Source organism: Neomonachus schauinslandi, chromosome 5, assembly GCF_002201575.2.
Source record: "Neomonachus schauinslandi chromosome 5, ASM220157v2, whole genome shotgun sequence".
Lineage (NCBI taxonomy): Eukaryota > Metazoa > Chordata > Mammalia > Carnivora > Phocidae > Neomonachus > Neomonachus schauinslandi.
The window spans coordinates 124,853,243-124,880,378 of record NC_058407.1 but is presented as its reverse complement, the minus strand read 5'-3'; the positions used below and the strand labels follow the sequence as shown (position 1 = coordinate 124,880,378).

The 27,136-nt window shown below is 47.0% G+C and overlaps 1 protein-coding gene across 2 annotated transcripts in view; it reads right to left on the bottom strand.

Moving 5' to 3' along the window:
- Positions 1-27,136, bottom strand: part of FRMD4A (FERM domain containing 4A) — a 293,292-nt gene that overhangs the window by 107,850 nt on the left and 158,306 nt on the right. For both annotated transcript variants that reach the window (XM_044915543.1, XM_044915542.1), the window contains exons 3-5: positions 25,920-26,014; positions 12,845-12,937; positions 1,528-1,612 (exon numbers count right to left, since the gene is read on the bottom strand). In XM_044915543.1, coding sequence (XP_044771478.1) covers positions 1,528-1,612; positions 12,845-12,937; positions 25,920-26,014 — 273 coding nt within the window. The remainder of the gene's footprint in view (positions 1-1,527; positions 1,613-12,844; positions 12,938-25,919; positions 26,015-27,136) is intronic.

Below are 27,136 nucleotides of genomic sequence, written 5' to 3'. Positions count from 1 at the left end.
GGCAGCTCCCCAAAGAATTAAATATACAATTACCATATTTTTGGGTATATACCCAAAAAAAACTGGAAGCAGGGAGTTGAAGAGATATTTACAGATACATGTTCATAGGGGCATTATTCACAATAGCCAAAAGGTGCAAGAAACCCAAGTTTTCATTGATAGATGAATGGATGAAAAAATGCGGTCTCTATATACAATGGAATATTATTCAGTCTTAGAAAGGAAGGGAATTCTGACACACACTATAACGTGGATGAACCCTGAGGTCATAATGCTAAGTGAACTATGCCAGTCACAAAAGGACGAACACTATAGGATCCACTGATACGAAGTCCCTGGGATAGTCTAATTCATAGAGACAGAAAGTAGGATGGTGGTGGCCAGGGGCTGGGTGTGGGTAGAATGGGGAGTTAGTGTTTAGTGGGTACAGAGTTCCAGTTTTGCAGAGGAAAAGAGTTCTGGAGATGGATGGAGGTACGAACACTGTGAATGCACTTAAAATCACTGAACTGGATGCTTACCAGTAATTATAATGATAAATTTTATGTGTATTTTAGTATAATTAAAAAATTTTGCCCACCTAAAGTGCCAATAGCATCCCTTTGAGAGATATTGCCAGAATATCTAAAAATAGTCAGATAATGCATGCATTTGGTTATAAGAAGTCCACTTACCCTTTGCATACAACACCCAGAGCTCATTCTATCACATGCCCTCCTTAATGCCCATCACAGTTACCCCATCCCCCCACCCCCCTCCCCTCCAGCAACCCTCAGTTTGTTCCCTAGAGTTAAGAGTCTCTTATGGTTTGTCTCCATCTCTGTTTTCATTAAATTCTACCCCTGAAACTAATAATACACTATATGTTAACTAAATTGAATTTAAATAAAAAATTAAAATAAATTAATTAAAAAGAAAGAACTAACTATACAAACTATAGAACCTAATTAAGGGACATAAAAACAATTTACTAAATGGAGAAACATTTCATACTTATGAATGGGGAGAGTTAATGTTTGAAAGTTATATATTCTCCCTCCTCCTCCAAATTTCTCTCCATCATTCGATACAATTCCAATTAAGTTCTTTGTGTGTGTGTTTGTTTTTGTTTGTTTGTTTGGCCACATATGACAATGTATTTCTAACATTTACCCGGAAGAATAAACCAAACAGACTTCTGCAAAAAAAAAAAAAAGTCCACTCATCCTTAGGAGACCTATCTGCATGGACTAGTGCATCTGCCCTCCCTGTCCATGTATCCTCTTTGTCTCAGCTGCCAGGGGGATGGGACCCCTAAAATCAGGTAAAGGCGCACTTCCAAGGAGCCAAAACTTAGTGATGGGATCAGGAGTCCTGTAGTTAAATGGGTAGTATCGCTTCAGGACGTTCTCATTTATTTATAGCAATCCACTTATAAATTACATTTACTAATCAATAAAATCACATTGGGGCAACAACTTGGGATTTCTGGCTTCAAATGATACTTTTGGCTTTTAGTGGAAAACTGAACAGGAGGAAATTTCTTACCTTGTAGATACAGGACTTAGCATTCAGAAAGAAGAGCTCGATGGTAGCATTGTCCTTCAGGTATGAGATGCTTTCTATATAGAACCTGAAAGAGAAAAACTGCTAATGAGCCACAGAAGCAGCAACTGATCAAGCTGAAAATCAGCTGTTTTCTGAGCTACAGGATTTGACATGAGGACCAGAACTCCCCATCCCAAATGAAAAAGAAAAAGGTACGATCAGTTGTTTTCATATGGTTCCTTTCTGAAAGAAAGCAGAGTTTTTCAAGACCCTTTCTAGCACATGAGGACTGCCATGCTTGACAACCTTGACCAGAGCCAGGGAGCTGGGACTCCCACCATAGGGGGTTAAACTCAACCATCTCCTTTCTTTTTCTTGAGCCGCTTTCCAGTTTTTAAATAATATTATTGGATTTTCATACATTGCTTTTTTTTGGTCCTAATCACTGTTGAGTTGGATTTCTTGAAGATAATTTCTTCTGCTCAATTGAAAAAGGAGGCCCTATTTCTCTTTAAAACGGTTACGACGTTATCTTCCCAAAGGTGGTGAAGTGCGATTTGATTTCTGCGAATCCAGAGAGCTGTGGTAAGTGCTCTTAACGCTGTGGTATTAATGCATATTAAGCCAAATGAGAATTGGATTTTTATCCAGATGGAGCTTACAGATTTCTTTCATGATGAGACATGCTGAAATTATTTACGTTTACATTTAATGCACCCTTTTATGCATCGACTTTGGCGTTTATTAAATCACGTAATCAGATTACGCACTTGTACTTGTCTAGGGACCAGCCGTGTGCAGGGAGGGGGTGATGGAAGGCAGAACCTTGCCAGGGAATAGGCCCTGAGTGGGGCCACCGGATACCTGCCTCCTGGAAACTGGGGCTACCCCAAGGTAGCAGTGGCAGGTGTAACGGGAAGATAAGGGCTAGGTCCTTCTAGAACAGCGTTACAGTATGATGGAAAGAATCCTGGTGAGGAAGTCAAGAGACCAGCGATCTGGTCCCAGCTCTGTATGATTTAGGGCAAATCACTTCATCTCTCTGGGCTTCTGTTTTCCAAACTGTAAAAGAAGACCGCGGGACCTGGTCAGTGGTTCTCCACCTAAGAAGTCTACGGCTGTAAAATACTGGAAACTCATTTGGATGAAGACAACAATAACAGCAACAAAAACAACAAACCAACATTGCATGAGGCTAATAAAACACACCCCTAGGCAAGGACAAGCCCATAGACCACCAGTTTGCAACCTCTTGTCCGCAGATAGATGTTTTCTGTCATTTTTTCCAGTGTGGATTGCTGTGATTAATATCATACAGATTCGTTTAAACTTGTGAGTGAATCCAGAGTAACTTCAGATACTAGCAGATATTTTCAATCAACAGGTATTAATACAATTTCCCCCCCCCGGGTGAGAGTCTACAAAATGTTTGGAAATTACAGTATGGCGCTCATTCTTGCAAAGAATGGACCTCTGCCACCTGGTCTCTCCCTGCAAGAAAAAAAAAGAAGCACCTGCCTCTTGCTTTTTTGGAGCAGGTAATTTAGGTCATGGAGGCTCCATAAAGGCTCTACAGTGGTCCCAAAGGAACACCCGGGTGGCTCAGTTGGTTGAGCAACTGCTTTCGGCTCAGGTCATGATCCTGGAGTCCCAGGATCCAGTCCTGTATGCATCAGCGGGGATTCTGCTTCTCCCTCTGGCCCTCCCCGCTCTCATGCTCTCTCTCTCTCTCATTCTCTCTCTCAAAAAAAAAAATCTTAAAAAAAAAAAAAAAAAGAAATGCAGTAGTAAACTCTAGGTCTTAAAGCAGAATAAGTTAAATTGGATTTAATAAAAAAAATCCACATTTGTTGTGAAGGATTTTTGACTGGGGGTAGTCAGAATAGCAAAATCGGAAGGAAGGAAGGAAGGAAGGAGGGAAAGAAGGAAAAGGGAAGGAGGGAAGGGAGCGAGGGAGGCCGACTTGCAGGTGTGACCCATTATAGATGAATCTTGCTTCGTGCCTTTGTTCAAGCTATTGCTCTCCACCCAGAAACCACCATCCTCCACACCCCAAACCACTCCTGCTCCCTTCTGCCCTCACTCAGGAACACCATGTTTTCCTGGGCTCTGCTGATGGCCCCCAGGGAAGAGCTCCTCCCCCGGGCTCCTCCTCTGCTTTCCGTGCTCCCCCAGGGTCCTGTACTTCTCTGCTCCCTAGGGCATCTTCTTCTCAGCTGTGAATGGCCTCCTGGAAGGCGAGGCCAAATCCCATTCATTTTTGTTTATCTCCAGCACTGATACAGTGCCTGGCATACACGAGGACTTAGTAAGTGTCTGGGAGGGAAAGACTGTCAGCTTCCCTCCTCCCCGCGGGCTGCTGGGTGCTGCTCTCAGGAGGGACAGTGAGAGGGGCAGCGAAGGCACTGCAGGAGGGGTAGGAGGTAAGTGACCTCCCACCCATGTCCCAAAATCCCCGGTCGGGGGGCTCATATTCCGCATCCGGGCCCTGCCCCCCTGCCCTTCACTCACTGTCAACGTGGAAAGTTGCACAAGCAAGCCACTGCTCCCCTCGAATCTTAAAGCCAGGACAACAGCCTAAGTTTCTGGAGTTTGACCTCAGTTCTGCAATAATCACTCTGAGTCTAAATCTGTTGGGTCCGAAATCATGTAATTTTCAAAGCAACACCTTGTGTCTTTCCTGCATTTGTTTCAATTCTTGAGAATTAAGGACTGAGAACATTCGCTACCCCTGCCATCCATTTTCTCCTCAATAGTATAAGAAGGAAACATAACACCCTTCCACCCCCAGCAACGGAAAGTGGAAAGGACAGGGCACATTCTGTTCTCTGCGACAGTGTTCGTGTCCCCAGAGTTCCACGGGGTCTGGCTGGACACGAGGCAGGAAGGTAGAGAAAATAACCTATTCTGAGATGAGGAAAAATAAACCACCAACTCTTGACAGAAACTGGAAAGCAGTTTCCCGTTAACCTTTATCACCAAGAAGCAGCCTGGAAAACTTATGAGCTCCAGGCCTGTCATATTATTATTCTGTAACCCTGGATATTTAACTCATCCTGAACTTTCCATCCGCACTAGGGAACTTGTGAGTCAAAATGCCCAGAGAAAAACAGACCCCAGACATCTCAATCCACACACCGAGGCTCAGGGCAAGCTACGGGAGCACCAGGGAGCAGAAACTTCTGGGGAAGTGGGAAACATTGATGGTTTGGGTACAAAATCCGGATTTTTTTTTTTTTTTTAACCAGTTCTGTTCTTTTTTATTTCATGAGAGCTCCTCGTTTTGCCAGTAGGTGGCGATGTTGCATTTCCTTAACTACCAGTGCGCAGGTGGGCGGGGGAAGCACTTCCTCAAAGACCTGGTTCACAAAGAAAATTCCGGGTCTCTGGGTAAAGCCAAGGAGCTGAACGCTTTCTTGTAGATTCACAGGGTCTGCAAGGGCACTTCCAAGGCTGGCTCTATATTAACCATGGGTTTCTGGTGCTTTGACATCTGGGGCCTTGGTGGCTCTGGAGGGAAGGCCCCTCCCAGTGCTGACCAGTTCCTTAGAGGTGTGAGCTCGCCTTTCATATGCAGACCAGCCAATCAAGAGCTCACACACCCTTCCTGCTCCTCTGTGGGGCTCTCACCCTCCCGGTCACGACCCTCCTGCCCTCTCACCCCAGGGCCCGTGCCAGGGCCAGACAACTCTGGACAGCCCCGATGCCCCCAAGCCTGCTGAAATGATTCAAAGTAGCCAAGCCTAAACCTGATTACCCTGCCTCACCCATTCCTTCCTGCAGAAACCACAAAACAAAGGCTCTTCCCCCCATTTCCCCCCACTCCCTCTGCCTCCTGACCAACGTCCCTGTCCCTGGGCAGCCCTGCCTGGTGTGGTGTGCCCCCTCCTCCTAGGAACTGTGAGCAGCAAGCTGTCTTTTCCATGGCCACCATCTCCTGATGTGTTGGGAGTACCTGAGTACCTGTCCCTGAGTACCTCTACCGGAGTAATAATAAAACTTAACACTTTAAAACGGGCTCTTTGGGCACATTTAGCAGGACTGAATCTGATGGCTTTTTTTTTTTTTTTTTTGAGTCAAAGGGCCAACCTTTGTCCTAGGCCAAGGGCAAACCTGGCTAAGTCTGTTCCCTGAAAACCATCAGCAATGTCACACCCAACCTGGCCCAGATGATGCCGACCTGAGACATTGTATCTGACGCTCTGAAGCAGGAATAAATATGTGCTATGTTCTTACGTGTTTGGGCACATAAAATAATCAAGAGGCTCTGAGGCCTTGGGGAGTCTCGTCCCCTGTAACCCGCGGACGCCTTGGATGGCAGCAATCAGCCTTCCTCCTCTGAACGGCTCGCTCCTCCTCTTCCCTCCCACATCCACCCTGTGGCACTGGGGAATCACTGAATCTTTCCAGCAAGTGTTAATTAAATGGACCGCTGATTTCATTTTGTCACGAACACAAGGGTCACATTTGAAGTGCTGACTTTTAGTAGCAAAAAGGAGCGACAGGAATGAAAAGGGTATTTGGTGCTGCTGTGAGTTTCTGGGGCCGAATATCTCTGATCTTTAGAATTTCACCAGCTCGAAAAAAATCTTCAGTAGGGCACCCAGTTGAGATCTAGCAAGTTCTGGTTAGCAGGCCCCTCATTTTAGGATCCCTGCCTTCATTGTTACTATGGTGACAGGAAAGAGCAACTGCTTGTCTCAACCAGCCAGGAAAGACCCCAACAGTCAGGCCATAAACTCAGCTATAAAATCCCCATTCCCGGAATAAAGCTTCCTGGGATCGCCTCTCTCCCTCTTTTTTTCCCCTAGTGCTCACTTCAGTTTACTGTTGGTGAACCTCAGTTTGAGGAGACAAATCTAATCTCTATTTATTTTCCTACAAACAGTGGAGATGATCAGCGTTGCGGGGCCACTTGGCTGAAGACACGACTGAAGGACCAGCCCAGGCGTGGAGGGAACCATTCAGAGCACAGACGTGTTCCTACAGAGATTTCCTTGGGTGTGTAGGGAAATTTTTCCTATAATTTTTCTTGACCTATTTCTTAAGCTTGCCTGGTGAATACAGTCAGAGGGTCACTGTTCTCAGATTTGGGGAGCTTGTCTCGTAGTCCCAAGCGGTGGTCTGCAGATGGATGTGACCTGGCTCACACACTGATCGCTGGGCTGGTTGTAGAGTCGGTGTGTGTGTGTGTGTCGGGGCGGGGGGGTAAGGGAGCAGCAGGAGGTGAGGCAATCAGGTCAGACGGGACATGCAAAGCATAACCGCAGCGTGATAACGGGAAGCCAGAAACATTTTGAGGAGGGGAGCAGATGAGAATTCTGGAAAGCTACTCAGTGGTAACCTAGAGGAGAACGGAAGGAGCCCCAGCGAGGAGAGTGGTTCAGGAAGGGGGTGTTCATGGGGAGTCAGCAGTGGGTCTAACACCTATTTAAGACACTGAAGTAACAGGAGTTAGTGAGTGAAGAAGACAAGGAGGCAGGAGAGTCAAGGCTGACGCCCCAGTTTCTGGCTGGGTGTGTGCCGGGGCCAATCACAGAGATAAGGAGGTGCCACAGGAAGAGGAGGAAGTTTGGGGGGCAGAGAGATGAAGACGCCATTGATTCAGGCAGAGGGGGCAGAGAAGCACCCGTGAAGTTTGGGGCCTAGAGACGGCCAGTGACCATGGCCGTGATGGGACAGCCACAAGCTGAGGAGCCGGTGGGATGGGGAGAAAGGAGACAAGGGCAGAACTCTCCTTCCGGACCTGTGCTATGGACAGCGGTGGGAGCAAGGAGGCAGGAGCGGATGGAAGATACAGTCAGAGAGAGTATTTTCTTTTGTCAGGGTAAAAAAGTCATGGTTATGGGCGGAAGAATCCATGGAGAAGGGGTAGCATAAGACAGAGAAAGACGGGAGACTGGAGGCAGGGAGTTCTCAGAGGTGCTGGAAGGGGCTGGAACATGTGAACCTGGCCGGCCTTGGACGCTGGGCTAAGGGTCAGTCTCCCTCTGAGGGGTGTGCATGAGTGTGTGGGCACGCATGCAGTGGGTGGGCAAGGAGGCCACAGAATGGGCGGGTACAATTAAGTAAGGGAGCAGGAAGCTGAAGCTCCCTTGGGCCAGCTTTCCTTTTCTCTACAGAATCATAAGCAATGTCACCTTCTTGGAGCAAAGGAGTGAGCTTCTGTTTTGGAGTCTGTGGCAGGGAGCAAAAGCCACCATGGGCATTGCAGAGGGCCCCAAGCAGGTGCAACGGACAGAAATGGCTAGAAACACTGATGAGCTGTGTGAGATTGGTCATAAGCAATCGTGCACCAACTTGCAGCTGTGTGAGCCCCCTCCCCCGGCCCTGACCACACTCGGCAGCTCAGAGGCAGAAATAAAAGAAATAGGTGACTGGACGGATCCCATCCTACGTGTGTGTGCACGAGCACGCACAGGGGGCATGCATGCATGTGACCGGCAGCAAAGGCGGGGGGGTCCTGGGGAAGGGCTGGTTGCAGTGGTGGTAACACGGATTGGACTGAATCGGCAGAGATGAGGACGGGCAGGCTGAGAGGGCCCGAGAATTAGGGGAAATGGATGCAGAGGTGCACGTGGGTAGGGGTTCGTCTGTTCCGCTCCCCACTCTACCCTTAGCTCCTGAACTAATGCCCACAACACGGTCAGTGCCTGGTGGATATTTGTGCATCAGTAACTGAACCTATTGCCAACGGTGAGTGTGCAGCTCAGTGTCCCCAAGGGGGGAAACTCACTCTCCACAGCTCGAATGAGAGTGGGTCTTGGCTCTCCAGGCCCTGCAGTGATGTGGCTCAGGGTGCTGACGGGACCGTGGAGTCTTCCTACGTGAGAGGGAAGAGCACGGTGCGGGGAGAATGCCTTCCCACTGGTGTTCACCCTGGTCAGCAGATGGCAAGAAGTTCTCAAGTGGGGCTAACAACACATACCTCGGCTTCTGAAAACTCCTGCTTTACCATGTGCGAGGCCCCTTCCTCTGCCACTATGGAGGTTCCAACCTGCCTCCAAGTTTTGTGACTGCAGGATGTCCCCCGGCCAATGGGGTGCTCTCCGCCAAGGCCACTCGGAGTTGAGTAGTGCCAGACCTGGAATGGCAGGCCTGGGAGGGCTACTGCTCTCTGCACCCTCTCTCCCAGTGGGGGTGCATCCGCGCCTGACGCCATCTCTGCGGGTGGACCCTGGTTCTGCAGCCGCGGCCAAGTGTGGAACACGAGACGGCCCAAAGTCACTGATCCTGACTTGGTGGCCTGTGGCCCGGCCAGAGTCTCTGAGAAGCAATCATGGGGTCGCATTTCACTTGTGGAGAGAGACGTAGCTTGGTGCAGCAGGGAGGGCCCGAAGTTTGGAGTCAGATCTAACTGAACAGAGGTGGCAATTTATTCGTGGTATTGGGAGGAGAATCTGCATGTTGGGCCCTCATCTCCCTCTCTCTTTTTTTTTTTTTGAGATTTTATTTGACAGAGAGAGAGACACACAGCGAGAGAGAGCACAAGCAGGGGCAGAGGGAGAGGGAGAAGCAAGCTCCCCACTGATCAGGGAGCCCAATGCAGGACTCGATCCCAGGACCCTGGGATGGTGACATGAGCCAAAGGCAGACGCTTAACTGACTGAGCCACCCCTCACCTCCCTCTCTTTACCCAGGAGTAATAATACCTGATTCAAGGGCTGTGAAGATTTACAATCATCCTGAATAATGGATGGATGTTTAATAATGGATAGTTCCCTTCCCTCAAACCTTTTCCCTTTTTAGATCATTATTAAGACTCTGCAGGCTCTGTGATCACTCCTGGTGATCTGACTCAGAAGGAGGAAAGGGGAGGTCCTTTTTAGGCTAAATCATGGGTCAGTGAAGACGGATTTTCAGTCCTCTGTCCCGCCATGCTGAGAATACCCAGCAGCACGACACCAGCCTCAGGCCCTTTGAGGACATGCTCAGAGGAGAAAGCAGAATTCCCCGATTTCAAATTCATGTTATTTAATATATTGGGGTCTTATTTTTCATCATCGGTTGAATGGAAGTGGTAATTCCGCCCCCTCTCTCACAGATGTTTCGAATATGCATTACAGCAAGAGAATATATAATTGCCAAATAGTAAGCCATGCTGGCTGGGATGGCAGCCCAAATTTAGATCCCCAGGGATACGTGGTTAATATTTCCACTGGATGAATTCCCAAAACTTGACTTAAAGCAGTCAGCCTTTTCCACGGTCTTTTATTGGGTGCTTTTATTCTCACGAAGGCTAACGGTGCATGTGTTACAGGGATGAATCTATAGATGTTTAAACAAAAGGAGAGAGGCTAGGAGCGGCTAGAGAGACTGCTTGCAGGCACGCACGTGTGCTGCTGGCTGGGCTGGGGCTGCTCCGGCCGCCGCGCTCTTGTTGAGAAAGGAGAAAGGTCAGTGAGCTCGTGGGGAAATCGCCCAGCTGGACGGGAGCTCCTTTATGGACCCCGGCATAGTCCAAGGTCTGAGTCCTTTATGAAGATAATTCATCCTGCAATTCCTTTGGAGAAAATAGCCTGCGGGCACCCCTGGAAAGGCACTGAGGTACAGCTGGGAATTCTGCCCAGGCACCAAGGTAAAAATGCACAATTCACCTACGTGAGAGCATCTGTCTCCTCTCTTGGAGAAAACAGACTCTTGGTGTTTTGCTTCTGTGTTGCTCAGCTGGCTGCAAAGTGGGGACTCAGGAGAGTGGGGTCTGGGAGCCAGGATCCTCTGTGATGGGTGCCAAGGTGACACCCACCCTGGGAGGTGGTAATAGTTCAAGTGACAGATGATGGGGAGAGGGGAGGATAAGGCAGAGGGTGGAAGTAGCCAGAGAGAATTAATGCACCTAAGAATCTGAGGAAGACGAAAGACTTCAAGGTTAAAGTCTACAGGACTGAATGGATAACGACATCACAGATTTGAGGGACCACAGAAGGCCTGGGGAGGTCCAGATGATGAGTTTGGCTTTGGAGCTGCTGAGTTAGAAGCACTCAGGAGTTAGAGCCTCAGAAACCTGAGGCTCTGCAGAAAGAGCAGCTTTTGCAATGAGCTACAGAAGGAGCTCCGCCTTGTGACAATATTCTGCTAGGGGTCTGTCCACAAATGTGGCCCGGGAGAGTTTTTCCCTGGGCAACGTGTTCTCTGAGATGCCTACTGCAGCCACCTAGGAAAATGGGTGGCAAATGGCAGAAGCATTCATTCCTGCTTCTCCATATTGTGAGCCCGGGCCCTACCTCTGCAGCTCTCCTCTGTGTATCTGGTATCACAGACAGAAGTCACGAGTGACTTGGATCGGCCGGCATATCCTCAGTGACAATTTCGTGGTGCCCCAAGCTTTCCTCCAAGGCTCGGTTCCCGAAACCCACCAATAACTCAGCTCATAACGGACTCTTGCAAAAAGGAGCTAATATACAACCAGCCCGGTATTCTCTCTTCTTGATTAATGTTGGTGAAAAGAAGCAGGAAGGAGGGGAGACCTGATGTATTCTGGCAAGTGGACTCATCCACCTTTGATTACAGGTTAATTAAACACTTAAATTCAACTGAGCCTTGCCCGACGCTGCCGCACCCCCACACCACCCCTCACCCCCCCAGTGGAATTGTGAACTCTCCTTTATGCAGTTACCTTTCCATTTATCTGAGAAAATGGAGCCACCATTAAAGAGACTGTGACATCAAGATCACGCCCATCAGTAATGGAAATGGCTAAGGTTAGCTCTGATAGGTTTGCAGCTTTTAAACAAATAAAAAGGGCGTTAAATCCAAGTTTAATTTTGCTCCGCCAGCAGAGGTGAAGATACATATTCTCGTCTGGGACATGGACCCTTTAACTCTTACTTAGGCTCTCTGATGCCTTCCATGGTATCAGGATGGCTAAGATTAAAACTGCATTCCTGACCATGCTCTTTAGGAAGAACTGAACTGTAAGTTGTTTGTGTCCTGCTCTTGAACTTGTTAACATATATATATATTTTTAAAGATCTTATTTATTTATGTATTTGAGAGAGAGAGTGCAAGCGCACGCACGACCCGGGGTTGGGGGGCAGAGGGAGAGGGAGAAGCAGACTCCCCACTGAGCGGGGAACTCGATGTGGGGCTTGATCCCAGGACCCTGGGATCATGAGCTGAGCCCAAGACAGCCGCTTAACTGACTGAGCCACCCAGGCGCCCCATTGAACTTTAACATATTTTAAAAGGACAGGGTGCGTGTATTGGGTATGAGTGCTGGTGTCCGCTGGAAGACGGAGGCATTCGGGCCTAAATGCCCCTGCAGTTGTGCACAATGAAGGTTCTGCACAAAAACTGCCTGGTGGCTCCAAGGACGGGGTGCTCTGGGAGACGCTGGATCTGGACGCTCAGATCCTGGCTTTGCCCCTGAACCCAAGACACAACCCCCCCCCCCGACTTGCCAAAACCTTCTGCAAATGAAAGTGGTAAGTCCGGCTGACTTCATGTTTGCAAATGTGAGCCATGAGAAGCAAATTATATTCTCTGCAGTCACAGAATAAAACTTCTTATAATAGATTAGTGAACAGGGGGCGCCTGGGTGGCTCAGTCGTTAAGCGTCTGCCTTCGGCTCAGGTCATGATCCCAGAGTCCTGGGATCGAGCCCCGCATCGGGCTCCCTGCTCGGTGGGAAGCCTGCTTCTCCCTCTCCCACTCCCCCTGCTTGTGTTCCCTCTCTCGCTGTATCTCTCTCTGTCAAATAAATAAATAAAATCTTTAAAAAAAATAGATTAGTGAACAGAAAATGCCCATCGTTTCTGGCATTTTATTAAGCTGTATCCTCCCTTCCTGGGGAATGCATTGAACTATGGTTTGCTGCTGCATTTCAACTATTCCTATTTGGAATAAGATAAAATAGGCAAGTTTTAAGAGGCCAAGTGTCACTTGTGAGAAAGAAAGAAGACTCAGGGGCGCCTGGGTGGCTCAGTCGGTTAAGCGTCTGCCTTCGGCTCAGGTCATGATCCCAAGGTCCTGGGATCAAGTCCCGCATCGGGCTCCCTGCTCAGCGGGGAGTCTGCTTCTCCCTCTCCCTCTGCCTCTCCCCCTGCTTCTGCTCTCTCTGTCTCTCAAATAAATAAAATCTTAAAAAAAAAAAAAAAGGAAAGAAGACACAGACATTTGTGATGTAGCTCCAAATGACTGCCACCAATAATAATAATAATAACCCCAGGATTTGTGTTACTATAAGAGACTCAGTTTAGTTTGAGACAGATGGACCACAACGAACTTGATTCCCCTTTCCTTTAATCACGCTGCCCTCCCAGACTTCTTGACAAAGAAAAAACAAAGAAGCAAAAGGATGGATACGAGGTGTACATACCTGACACAAAAGTATAAAACCACTGGTCCTGACTTTTTGGGGAAGTCATGTTCCAATACTCTTCGGTCTAGTTGAAGCCAGTTTAAGTGTCCCCTGAGGAGAAGAGAGACAAATGGGTTAGGACTCTGGAGTTTGTGGAAGCTTCTGTGACGAAGGCATGTGCACAGCAGAACATGTTGGATCGCAGATCAATGTGGACCGCTCCCTCACTCCTAAGTACTTGAAGAACCTCAAGGAGTTATCTGGGGGGATACTGAATCAGCGGCAGATACCATGTGACATGAAGGAGAGGAATGACAATCAGAAAGTCTGGGGTTCGCGACCTGCTATCCATTTCCTCGATTGTGCTAAAATTAAAATGGAATCCTACCCTCTCTCTCGTCCTGAATTCCCTTACCACCACCCACCTGAGTGCCTTTTTTCCCGAAGACTCAAAACCCACTTTAGAAATGTTAGCAATCTTCACATTTTGCTGGAAGCAGACAGGGTGAAAAGTGAATCACAGACAGTTTCTTAAAAAATGAAACTCACACCCACCATATGACCCAGACATTCTACGCCGAGGTATTTACCTGAGAGAAATGAAATCTATGTCCATGCCAAGACTTTTTTACACGCAGATGTGTAGAGACACTTCACTTGTAACAGGTCAAAACTTAGAACAACCCAAATGTTTATCAATAGGGGAATGAGCATGATATAGTTGTAGAACAGAATACTATCGCCCCAATAAAGACAGTGAGCTATTGGTACATACATCAACATAGATGAGTCTCAGAGTAATTATGCTGAGTAAAAGATGCCAGACAAAGAGTACAGACTGTAGGAGTTCATCTATATGAAACTCCAGAAGGTGCAAACTGATCTATCCTGACAGAGGACACATCGGTGGTTGTCTGGGGGGTGGGTGCGAGGGAGGGCTTTCAGTGGGGCAAGAGGAAACTTTTGGGAGTGATGGATATGTTCATTATCTTGATGGTAGTGATGGTTTCATGGGTGTAGACACATGTCAAAACTCATCAAACTGTACTCTTTACCGAGTGTTTATTGTATGTCAATTTTACCTCATCAAAGCTATTTTAAACAGTGAACCACAGAGACCTTTGATGATATACAAATGGAGTGGCTTATGCATTTCTTCCTTCCCTCTCTTCTTTCCTTCTGTAAATATTAATTAATCGCCTTCTCTGAGAAAGGGTCTGGAGATGCAGCAGTGTACAAAATAGACACGATCCCGATTCCCCTGAGCTTATAGTCTTGTAAGGAGACAGACACTCAACCACTATTCCCACAATTAATGGCAGAATTACCAATCAGGGGGTGCCTGGGTGGCTCAGTCGGTTAAGTGTCTGCCTTCGGCTCAGGTCATGATCCCGGGGTCCTGGGATCAAGCCCCGCATAGGGCTCCCCACTCAGCAGTAGGCCTGCTTCTCCCTCTCCCACTCCCCCTGCTTGTGTTCCCTCTCTTGCCTGTGTCTCTCTCTGTCAAGTAAATAAATAAATAAGTAAATCTTTTAAAAAAAGAATTACTAATCAGAATGGTATCAGGACCTAACACTTATGGTACAACACTTACGGTATAATGAGAACATGTAAGGACCTGACTGAGTTTGGGGCCCAGAAGTACTGCCTGGTGTTTGAGATTTGAAGAACAATAAGAGTTAACTTGGCAAAGAGAAGGGGAATTATGTTCTAAGCAGTACAGCCAGCATGTGCAAAGGCCCTGAGGCAGGGAGAAGTATGGCATGTTGGTGTCGTGTGAGTACAAAGGGATGAGGCTGGAGAGGGCAAGGACCAGCTGCTAGGGTCTGGGAGGCCACGTTGAGAAGATGGTCTTTGCCGAGTGAGGCAAAACCACAGGACAGGTATGAGCAGAGGAGTCTGCCTTTTCCTCTCCTCTCCTGACCCAATCTCAGTCCCGCAGCCCGGAGGGCCAAGCCCTATAATCACCTTTACTCAGGAGGCTCATGTTGAACAGACACAACTGATACACGAAGCCTCCTTGGGGGCCTGATGCTATGAAACACGTTCATAATGAATACGCACGTGTGAAATGCTGGCATTGGTCTGTGGATAATGGGAGACAAAACGTGTCTGACTCACTGCATTAGAATGTTTGCTCCTCCAAGCACATGCTTGCCTCCAACAAATGCAAGACAGAAAACACGCTAGAGGTTTTCATCTCCACTTTCAGGCTCATTCAAGCTGCACCTTTTGCACAAAATACCTCTTTCAATGTGGCTCTAGAGATGGCATTTGGATCTCCTTCTGGAGAGTGTCCATCTGAGGAACTCGGGCTCTTTTTCCTCCTTCAATGAATCTCCATCTAGAAAAACATTTTTTTTTCTACTAACTTTACCTTTCATGTTTGGTTATTCTTCTCTGAACATAGTAAGGATAAAAAATAATGGGAAAAAAGGTTTTCTAAATAAACGACTGGATCACTTTCTTCCAGAAAGGTGAGATAAATTCCCGTCCAACTAGAACACGGGATCTGGAAGCAGAAGGTGCCAACTTGGTCTCTGGTTGTACTGGAAATGCCGAGAATGCCCCACAGGGTCATACTTTTTCAGATCTCTGTGCCTGAGCTCATGTTGCTCTCTCTGCCTAGAATGCCCTTCTCCTCCTTCATCACCGAGCAAAGCCTGAACCATCCTTCAAGACCAGGCTCTCTTGTGTCTCTTCCAGAAAGCGCTCCTTGACCCACCTTCTCACACCACACAGCAGCCTGGGCTGGGCACCTCTCTGGACCCTCACGGCACCCACCCCAGGCACACCTGCTCCCATGCTGCCCACCATCCGTGGAACGTCCCCTGCATATGCTTTCTGTCTCCCCAGTAGACCCTTTACATCTAAAAAACAGAGACCTACTTCATAAGGTGAAATTGTGTGCTTGATCAAACGGAAGGTATTAACACAAATGTTAGCCCTAATTATTGGATAATAAATGACAGCCACTCTCTTCCTGCCTCTGAAAAGGTCCGAAATCTTCCAGAGCCTTCTCTTTAGGCTCAGCCTCTTGCAAACATGCCCCATGCATGCTCTATGCTGTGCCTCTGATCATGCTGTTTCTCCTAATTGGAATAGTCTCTCCTCCTCATTATCCGAACGCTAGCCATTGTTCAAGGCTGAGTTCCAGTCTTTCAGAGAAGTCATCCTTCATTGTTTCCGTCTGGGGTTTCTTTCAAACTTCTCCAGGCTTGTGTGTGTGTCATCTACAGAGCATTTAGCATATTTTGTAAAACTTGTTATTTAAAGAATATGACCCGTCTCTCTAAGATGTTACGTTTTCAACACTTAAAAAAAAAATGTCATCCCCGAACCTCGCAGTGCCTGATGAGTATTAGATGCTCAAAAGGACTTGCTCATTGATTGGCCACCAAAAGCAATAGATGTATGCCTGCATCTCAATTTATGAAAGTGACTGAGTGACAACACAGAGGTTAATGCTATTGAAAGAAAAGCTGAATGTTATCCAGAGCTTCCCCGGTGATGAGAGGTGCACCACACCACACAGGGCCATGGGGGAAGCGCCAGTGTTGGTTATGAGGCTGAGAAGGAATAAGGAGAAGGCAAAGGTCAGAGCCTTTACTGGGGTTTCCATGGGAAAGTCAAGACAAGGCAGGGGAAACAGCATAGGGTTGGCTAGTTTTAACGACTCTGGTTTTAATGACTCTGGCAGGCTCTGAGGCATAAGTAGGCTGCCCCCAGCTGTCCAGTACCTGGCCCTGAACTGATTAAGGGCCGGGGCAGCCCTATAGAGAAGGTGGCTCAGAGGATGGGCTCTGGGTCACAGGGGAGATGTAAACAGCTTCAGCTGTTCGTCTGGCTTTGGAATTAATGGATGCCAAGTAAACAGAGAATCTGAGAAAACTCCGAATTGCAATCCATCCAATGACCATGCGGATTTAAATTTTAATCTCTTGCCTGACGATAATTTGTGATAAAGGGTCTGGTGGGAAGAACCTTTTTATGATTGTCACAAGAGAAAGCCACAGCCCAGTCCAATGGCCCAACATTACTGACCACACGGACTGCTGGGGATTCGACCTGGGCTTTGGGGGGCATGATTCACTTGGTGAAGAACCTCCAGGTGAGGACACTGTGCATGACGGGACACAGACATATGTGTCCCTTGGATGCTACTCTGTTCTGTTCGGGGTGCTCACTGCTCTTCTTCATCCACGTGAACAGAAGAGAAGAGGAACAGATTCCCTCTCTAGAGAATTTCATTCCCCACATTAAAATTTTTTTAAAGATGGGCACTTCAGTGGTGCAGTCAGTTACGTGTCTGACTCTTGGCTTTGGCTTGGGTCATGATCTCAGGGTCGTGAGGTCGAGCCCCCTGTCGGGCTGTGCTCAGTGTGGAGTCCGCTTGAGTTTCCCTCTCTCCCTCTCCCTCTGCCCCCCTTCAAATAAATAGATAAATCTTTAAAAAATTAAAAAAAATTTTTTTTAAAGAATGACAGTTTCATAATAAATTTATTTAACTGGAAATTCCTTTGTTCGCAGCCATATATTGGTTTAGCATTTACCAAACACTGAAATATTTAGACAGTGAGAACATGATCAGGAAGCAGAGAGAACCAGGAGGCCAGAATCACCCCAAATAGCTAGCCTCCGAGGAAAAATGAATTTCCTTTCTCCACTTCCTCTGCTTGAACTCCTCAACCCCCAGCTGAGGGCTGTGAGGGATGGCATGACGCACACACGCATGCAGGGTTCTGACAACCATGGACAGGTGGACTCCCCACACACGGAGTCCTGAGACCCTCGGGTGGAAGGAAGCGGCCCCCTCCGTTTTGCACGCCTGCAAAAATCTCTTCACCGCAGGCTGCTCACAAAGGCAAAGACCGGGGGCACCTGGGTGGCTCAGTCGAGAAGCGTCTGCCTTCGGCTCAGGTCATGGTCCCAGGGTCCTGGGATCGAGCCCCGCATCGGGCTCCCTGCTCGGCGGGGAGCCTGCTTCTCCCTCTCCCTCTCCCCCTGCTTGTGTTCCCTCTCAAGCTGTCTATCTTTCTGTCAAATAAATAAATAAAAAATCTTAAAAAAAAAAAAAAGGCAAAGACCAAAGGGACAAGTGACTCATCCAAGGTCTCTTATGAGAACTGCCTGATATCTGGGCAAAAGCTAAGAGATGGATTGAAATGTCAACTGGAAACTCCAGTACCCTGGGAACTCCAGTACTTTGGGCTTGTTAAAATATTGTCTGCTCCTTGTATGTGGCTCCAAGTCACATCTGCTATAGCCAACAGCGTCAAGGGTCTCTCACCACACAGGACGCTTCCTTCCCTGCGTCACACCCCACGGTCCCAGCACCAAGTCTCTTCCTCAAATACTTTTTTTTTTTTTTTTTACATTCAGGTGGGATGGGAAAGGAACAGGTCAAAGGAGCATCCTCTCTATTCAGTTTAACTAAGAGATGCCTGATAGCTCAGTTTTCATTATTCTCATTGATTTTTCATTTGAGAATTCACCTCGGTGCATTTACCAATAACAAAGCAAAAAATAAAAAAATGCCCCAGCTGACACTCAGAGTATTTGTGCTACTGCTTGACTGATAACTATCTTTAAAGCTGAGCAAGATAACACTCATTGGGTTTATGGTGGCGATAGGTCAAACTGTGGGGCCAGTAATAAATATGCAATTGCTTCCGGGCAACAGAAATTGGATGCATTTATTTAACAGATTGCTTTTAACTTCTACATATAATACAAATAGATTTTTTTTTGAGTGTTGGCACCTTCAATAGAGATGGCCCTAAGGAGAGCTTTGTTTATAGGGAGCTACCGGAGGGTGGAGGTATGTGATAAGTCTGAGCTGATCGCCTCTTGGACTCCCAAGGGGGAACAAAAAGCTGTGCCTTTTAGAGGTTTTTATTGTAGATAGGTTATTTCCTATGGAATGAATTTCCAAAGAAAGCCAAAGCAAGAGCATGAAAATTCTTACGGATGTCACTGGATGGGGGGCAGGGGGTTGGGCAGAGTGCTCTTCAAAGGGAAAAATGTTTAGCTAGTTCATGTCCTTAGTTAGAAATACATGGGCACATTGGGAACAGCTCAGGGAGAGTGATTAGCTAGAAACTCTCAAATAGTGGGCTTCAATTATGTGAGAGAGTGTGTGTGAAAGAGAGAGAGAGAGACAGAGAGGGAGACAGACAGACGGACAAAGATGAGTATCGAGGAAAACAGATGGCTGTTCGGTCCCGCTGACTTTATGGCTTTAATTTTTTATTTATGGAGGAACTGTTTGCTCCACTATGTTCTCTTAAGGCTGTTCTGAATTTTTTTTTTGTAACATCTCCTGCAATATATCTGATTATTTACCTCCTGAACTAAAAATACAAGCCTGGGCGCCTGGGTGGCTCAGTTGGTTAAGCGACTGCCTTCGGCTCAGGTCATGATCCCAGAGTCCTGGGATCGAGTCCCGTATCGGGCTCCCTGCTCAGCGGGGAGTCTGCTTCTCCCTCTGCCCCTCCCCCCTCTCATGCTCTCTCTATCTCATTCTCTCTCTCAAATAAATAAATAAAATCTTTAAAAAAAAAAAAATACAAGCCTTACGGGGGGTCAAAGCTAGTCATTTCTCTATTTCCAGGGCTTAACAGTGGATGCTAAATAAACCTTGCCTAAAGAACAAATACATCAGCTTCAAATATGCTCCATCGATCAATGCTGCCAGGGTGATGACAGCCATCCACGTAGAGACACGGCTCCTGCCCTAAACGGTCTCCATACTTGGGGAAAATTCACTGCTCACCAGCTCCAGGATCTGAGCTCCACCATCTCGCTCACACTGGGAATGAAAAGGTCAGAAGACATGGATCCCTCCGGCCTCCTCAGATGGCCGCATTCATTTATCTCAGCTGCACACAGGAAGAGTCCTAGACCCCTTCTCTGGTCACTAAATAGAAGGTACTGTGGTTTGCCAGACATCTGGATGTCTACACGGGCTGTCTCCGGGGTAGCACTGAGCGCTGAATGCCATGTTCCCAGGAGCAACACTTACGATCCAGGCACGGAGGTCTTGGCATCGATTTTCCTCCCCAGTCTCCTGGTACAGAGCATTTCATGAATGGAAATCCCAAACCTATTTCTAAAATTACTTTCCCAGCGCCGTATCTTCCTGTTGTTTCTCCTGCAAGGGGAAAACTGCTTTTCTACGTTATTTTCAAATTGTAGATAAGCTTGAGACTGGGAATGCTCACCACCTAAACCCTTCTCAGATGCCTCTGCCATTGCTCGTCATGCTTCTCCTGGAGTGGAGCAAGGACTCAGAGGGTTCTCCCCACTGTCCCGGCACTGGACTACGGATGCATTTCCAGTACGAGGCGCTCGGGACTTAAGTTATTTGGATAAATCAGACTGCAAATAGTACCAATCAATGATGCGATCAATGGAAACATAGCATGTTGTTAAAAAAAAAAAATCCTTAATTGGTTCTTATGCTAGGATTCTGGCTTCACGGTGTCTGTGAACCCTCTAAAATTTGAGCATAAATTATTATGTGTGAAAATTTTGCTGGAGGTGATGGAACATAACCTGTTAACAAATTTCAAGGGTTCTGTGATTAAATAAGAGGTTAAGAACTAGTCATTTTCTTAATTGGCATGTGAAAATACACTCTAGCTGTACCTGGCTTTTAAAATATGCAATGATGGCTAAACAAGTTTCTTTCTCCCTCAGCTTTCTGAATACTTCTTCAAGGCTTTCATTACATGAATACTCATTTACAGCATCTGACACACATTCTTCACATTTTTAATAGGAGATTCAAATTAAAATCTAAATACACTATGAAAATCATTACTTCAACTTGCGGTGTGTTTCGCTAATTCTGTTAAATAGACTAAAAGTTATTTTAAAAATTTATTATTATTATTATTATTTTTAGAGATTATTTATTTTAGAGAGAGAGAGAGAGCATGAGCGGGAGGGGCAGAGGGAGAGGGAGAAAGAATCTCAAGCAGACTCCACGCTGAGCACAGAGCCTGACATGGAGCTCGATCCCACGACTATGAGATCACGACCTGAGCTGAAACCAAGAGGCAGATGCTCAACCGACTGCGCCACCCAGGTGCCCCAATTTTTATTATTATTATTATTTTAAAGATTTATTTATTTATTTGAGAGAGAGAGCACACACGTGCGTGCAGGGAGGAGGGGCAGAGGGAGAGAAACTCTTAAGCAGACTCCACCCTGAGCACGGAGCCTGACAGGGGGCTTGATCTCAGGACTCTGAGATCACAACCTGAGCCAAAACCAAGTGTTGGATGCTTAACTGACTGAGCCACCCAGGCGCCCCTATTATTACTTTTATAAGTAGGCCCTACACCCAACGTGGGGTTTGAATTCTCGAACCTGAGATCAAGAGTCACAGGCTCTACCTACTGAGCCAGCCAGGCACCCTTAGGATAAAAGTTATTTAGAGCTTTTGATGATGGGATCCTCTGTCAACAGTTAAAAACTTAACCAAAAAATTATACACCTGGCTATGAAGGGTGTTTGCATATGTCCAAACTCATAGAATTGCACACATGAAATATGCATGGTTCTTTGTGTATCAATTATACCTCAATAAAGCATTTTCCTTTAAAAAGAAACCGAAACAGGGGTGCCTGGGTGGCTCAGTCAGTTAAGCGTCTGCCTTCGGCTCAGGTCATGGTCCCGGGGTCCTGGGATCGAGCCCCGCATCGGGCTCCGTGCTCAGGGGGGAGCCTGCTTCTCCCTCTCCCTCTGCTGTTCCCCCGGCTTGTGCACGTGTGCATGTGCGCTCTCTCTCTGTCGAATAAATAAATAAAATCTTAAAAAAAAAAAGAAACCCAAACAGAGGAAACAAAATGATGATGGAGAATAGATCAGATAACTACAAACAGGGCTTTACTGATTTAAATTATGCAGCCAGAACCATGGGCTCTCGAAACAAAACAAAACAAAACTTGGGTGTTAAAACCAAACAGTCCCTGGAAATATCTCAAAAATAAAATGTACAAATAACTTTCCTTCAATGATGGGAGCCAATGATGGGTAAGTGAAAAATTTCAGTTATACCGTATGTGCTCATGGAAACACTAAATCTGAGCTAGTTCTCAAAACATTAGGTTTCCTGACTCTCCCCGAAATGGAGAGAGTCCGTAACTGCGCAGGTCCCCGGTGTATCTCATGACATAATTGGTCATGTCTGGCCCCAAATACTCAAAGTTTGAGTGAACTCAGCTTCCCTTCCTGGATCTTAGGGAGGATGCAGAAGAAATTCCCTCCAACTTTCCCCTCTCCCTCTAGAACAGGGCTTTTCAAACTTGGCTACTCATTACGATCCGTCGGGGAGCTTTGAAAGATCTGGATGTTCAGGCCACAGCCAGACCAAATAAGTCGGAATTCGGGGGGTAGGTCCCAGGCACTGGTATTTTATAAAATGTCTTGGTGACGCCAATGTGCGGTCAAGGCTGAGAACCGCGACTCTAGCAAAACATAATTATTTTAAGATCAAATTTATACCAGCTCTCACTTTGCTTCAGAATGTTTTAAAGGCTGCCAAAATGTCATTGTTTGCAGGGACCACCAGCATTCAGACCATCTACAGATGACCACTGATGTCTCTTTGTATTAGTTATTAAAAATAAGAGGGGGCTAAATGCAATCGGATCTTGGAACAGAAAAAAAAAGGGCATTCGTGGAGACACCAGTAAAACTCAAATGAAGTCTATAGTTTAGTACCAAGAGTATCAGAGTTTACTAGTTCCCATGCTAATCTCTCAGTTTTGAAAAACGTCACACACTTTGTAAACTATAACAACTGGGGAAGCTGGGTGGAGGGTCTGTGGGGAACTCTGCTCTTTTTGCCAACTCTTGTGAGTTTAATTATTTCAAAATAAAAAGTTAAAAAGTGAAATTAAAACAGGGGAAGCAAGTACTAATGCCGCAAAACTGCAGATTAGCCAACGATATTAAATATCCTGGGGCCCAGAGTTGTGCCTGGTGGATTTAGGCACTTTATTAAAGAATATAACCTGATGGTGTGAGAGAAGCTTAGACAACCTTCTAATTTCCTGTCTTCCTTCTGCTTTTATAGACCTCGTCTCCAGCCCCATCCAGATCCTACAAAATGTCATCAACAGCAGTTAGTACGAAAGGCCTTGCTGGCCATCGATGACCTTAAAGTCATCTAGTCTACTATAAGGAATCTGATACTGCTGGGGGATCGTACACTTGTTCAGTATTTTACAGCTCACGAGCCCTTTCCAAATGTTGGTCTTGTTTGATGTGCATTAGGAAATAGGCAAATCTACAAGGTACACCATGGGCTGTAATAAAAGATGGAACTTCGATTTCTTTTTATTATAGGAGGCACAGTGTTGCACCTGCATAAATCCCTCACCCACACACACCGCACATCATAGTACACACGCACAATTTGAACACACGGCTATTAAAAGATTCTATATGTTGGGGGCGCCTGGGTGGCTCAGTCGGTTAAGCGACTGCCTTCGGCTCAGGTCATGATCCTGGAGTCCCGGGATCGAGTCCCGCATTGGGCTCCCTGGTCGGTGGGGAGCCTGCTTCTCCCTCTGCCTCCGCCCCCTCCCACCGCTAGTGCTTGCTTTCTCGCTCTCAAATAAATAAATAAATAAATTTTTTTAAAAGAAATAAAAGGTTGTATGTGAGTCTGGCAGCACCCAGAGTAAGGGCCAGAGGTGCCTATCGCAAGGCTAAGTGCTCACTGACGCGCGACTACCAACCTAGGCGGGGGCTCAGCTGCAGGCACAACTTCATGGTGGCAATTGTCCTCCTCCCTCCTACCAGGAAAAGGAGGAAAGTTCAGATGATCCACAAGGCCATCAGCCAACATCTGTTGGCCCCAGGGGTTTTCAGGCCACAACTGACTGGGCCCTGAGTCACGGCCACCCCTTTGTTTCTGTCTCCTTGGCTAGTCCCTTGGGGGCTCTGGTTCTTGATTTCTGCGGGGCCCCTGACACTAGCCAGGTCCCCGTGAGTCGGGCCCACCTGGCAGCTGCAGCCCTTGCCCACTGAGCTCCCATCAGCTTTTGCTGCTCTGACACTTGCTGGACGGATCCTCCCGCCTGGCCTGGGGTGAAGGGGATGGGGGTGGCCACACTCTCCCTGGACCCTGCCAGAGGATGGCTCCCATCCTCCCATGACTTCCCCCCACAGAGCCCTCCACGCCTCCAGTTCCATCATTCAAGGGAGTAGGACGCTTCCTGGCAGCCTGGCCTCACACTCACGTGCTCAGGGGCACACTCATGCTTTCCTGGCCAGCCCAGAGAACCGGGAGCACTAAGATCGATGGCACACAGGCTGGGTTTTTTTGTTTTGTTTTTAAGTAGGCTCCATGCCAGCATGGAGCCCAACGTGGGGCTTGAACTCACGACCCTGAGATCAAGACCTGAGCTGAGATCAAGAGTCAGACGCCTCACCGACTGAGCCACCCAGGTGCCCTGAGGGTGACTTTCTACCTTACAGCCGATTCATTCTGGCCTGTGCTGTTCAGGCAGAGATATGCAACATTCAGCAGGCGTATTTCTTCTTCGCTGGCCTGGGACAACATGCTCATTCTTTGATTCTTGTTTACTCAAAAGGGAAGTCTAATTGGGGCTCATGCAGGGTGCATGGATCTTTTACAAGAGTAAACATACTCGGGCAATGTGAACAATGGGATATGATTAATTGAAACTTCTGGTTTCCTTCTAATTAGTGAAATGTATGACTAGCAATTTAGAGGGTTTAACCGTGATTCTCACGGAAAGGGGTAGAAAACATCTGCATCTGTGAATGTAGTCGCGATGTATATTTGTTTTAAAGCATTTTTTTTCTTACTATGCTGGCTCCTTCCCACCAGGTTCCTCCAGCTCCCAGCCATGCTCACTGGCCCTACTTGTAGGCACAGTGATCATTCTAGACAAGGGCAACTCTCCTGCTTTCCTTCCTGCCCAGTTCCCGAGGCCGACCTGGCCCCTCCTGGCTCTCCTGAGGAAGACAGAGCTCTGCTCCCCACGCCTGCAAGCTGGTTACACCACCACGTGAAACGTTGCTAATTTAGAGGGCAAATGTTCCAGTTCATCCAAGACAGTCCTCATTTACATGCCCTTTTACTCACACCGTCCCAGGGCAGACATCAATCAGATGGCCCCCTGCCCACTTGCAGCTCCTGAGGCTAAGTGCACCCGTGTGCAGGTACATCTGATGACCCTTCCAACTGTCCGATGTGGGCCCCTCCTGCCCTCGTGTCTGAGTCTGTCCTGCCTCGATGGCACCATCTTGATGGAGGGGGCACGCGCCCCCCTCCCCATACTGTCTTGTCCAGCCACTAACCTAACCATTCTCTTTAAAATTCTAGGAAATCGTTTCTGTAATTCTAAGCATTTGGAAAGAGAGAGAGAGAGAGAGTGAGTGTACACGAAGGAAAAAAATTGTGAAACTTTCCCTTTTTGCATTTTATCTAGGAATCTGTGCAGGTATTCAACGTATTCTTTGGTAACAGTATATTAAGAAGGAAATTGAAATTTTAGCAAAGATATTCCTTGCCTGGGTCGCAAAATGCCACTTTAGAGAGCCAAATTGAAAACCACTGAAAACAAATGTACTTTTCATCAGATGAATGATACGAATTTTCGATTTTTATATTCTCTTTCAGCCGAGACAGTGAAACTGCGCAGATACTTTCCATTTTGAGTTTATCATCAAATTCATTTCCTGTTCCTGTTACTTTAACATTGGAGAGAAATACTTAATTTCCAGAAGTTTTCATTTAACTCTAATAGGAAACAAACCCATACAAAATCGACTTTAAAAAAAAAAATAAACATGTCAGTTCTGAACATGGACCTGCTTGATTATAAGAACCAGTTTACCTAATAATTTTATATGAGCATTGCCCTAATTATATCCTTTGGCTGTTCCAGGCATGATCACAAGGTCTTTGAAATTTGGACGATGAACCTGGACTGACCCTGTAGCACAGAACCCAAGCGGCCCGCTGAGTGCATGTTGACGGATGGGACAGCGCAATGTCAGGGTCTCACTCTCCCTGCAGGTTTGGAGGGCCCGTGGCGGCACTTACGTCTCATCTGTGAAGGCTATTCCAAAGTATTCCTTTTCCTTCAGATTGAAGTGAGAGGCCACGAGGTCCAGCAGCTCCTTGGCCAAAAGCTTGGGCTGGAGGGAGAGTAAGGGGGAAAAAGGACAAGTGAGTAGAAGTGACTTTTCCTAAGTCACGCAATCTCAGGTTGATAGAATATTTTAAATGGGATGTCAAAGCTCAAGTACATCAACACCCATGATTTTTGGAAAACCCACAGGAGTAGGCAACGAGGACGCCTCCGAGCAAAAAGCCAAGCACAGGGTGACGAATAGGTGGAGACCTTCCGCCTTGTTGCCCTGGTAGTTTGTTCTAGAACAAATGGTACCTGCTCTTTGGCAAGGCTGTCAAGCCCTCCGGCTCTTCTTCCCCACACAGGAGAACATTTTATGCTGCACCAACAGGAAGATGCCTTATATGGATATATTTTTATGTATGTACACGTAATATATAGTCACATAGTATGTGCTACATGTCACACCCTGGTCTAAGCACTTATATTATACAAATACCAGAATCTCTGCTCCTCATCACAACCCCAGGAGGTGCTCCTGTTATTAACTCTGTCATATGGGGCAGAACCAGGCACCAGAGATGAAGCAAGTGTTGGGACTGGGATTTGAATCCTCGCTCCAGAGACTCTGCCCTTGACCACTCTATCCACTCCATAATTCTGAATACAAACATTAAAAGTACCCTCCTCCAGGAATGTTAAAATTAAGGCCAAAGAACCTTGGGATCGGAATTTAAGCATAAATGACAAATTCACCCTCCAGTTGCCTTTCCAAAGGAGAAGAACAGTCTTTATGTGAGAGTGTTTTTATCATAAACTCTTTTTAAAACACCTTTGCCAATCTAAAGGAGTGTGCCAGAGATTTAGGCATGAAACCACTGTCGAGGTCCATATATTTTTTTTTTTTTTTAAGATTTGAGAGAGACACAGCACGAGAGGGAACACAAGCAGGGGGAGTGGGCGAGGGAGGGAGAAGCAGGCTTCCCGCAGAGCAGGGAGCCCGACGCAGGGCTCGATCCCAGCACCCTGGGATCATGACCCAAGCCAAAAGGCAGCTGCTTAACTGACTGAGCCACCCAGGCACCACGACAGTTTAATGTCTTATTTCACTTTCTGAGTGTTGCTATGAACCACACTGAGTCCCCTTCCAAATCTGTATGTTGAGGCCCTAAATCCCCTCTGTGGT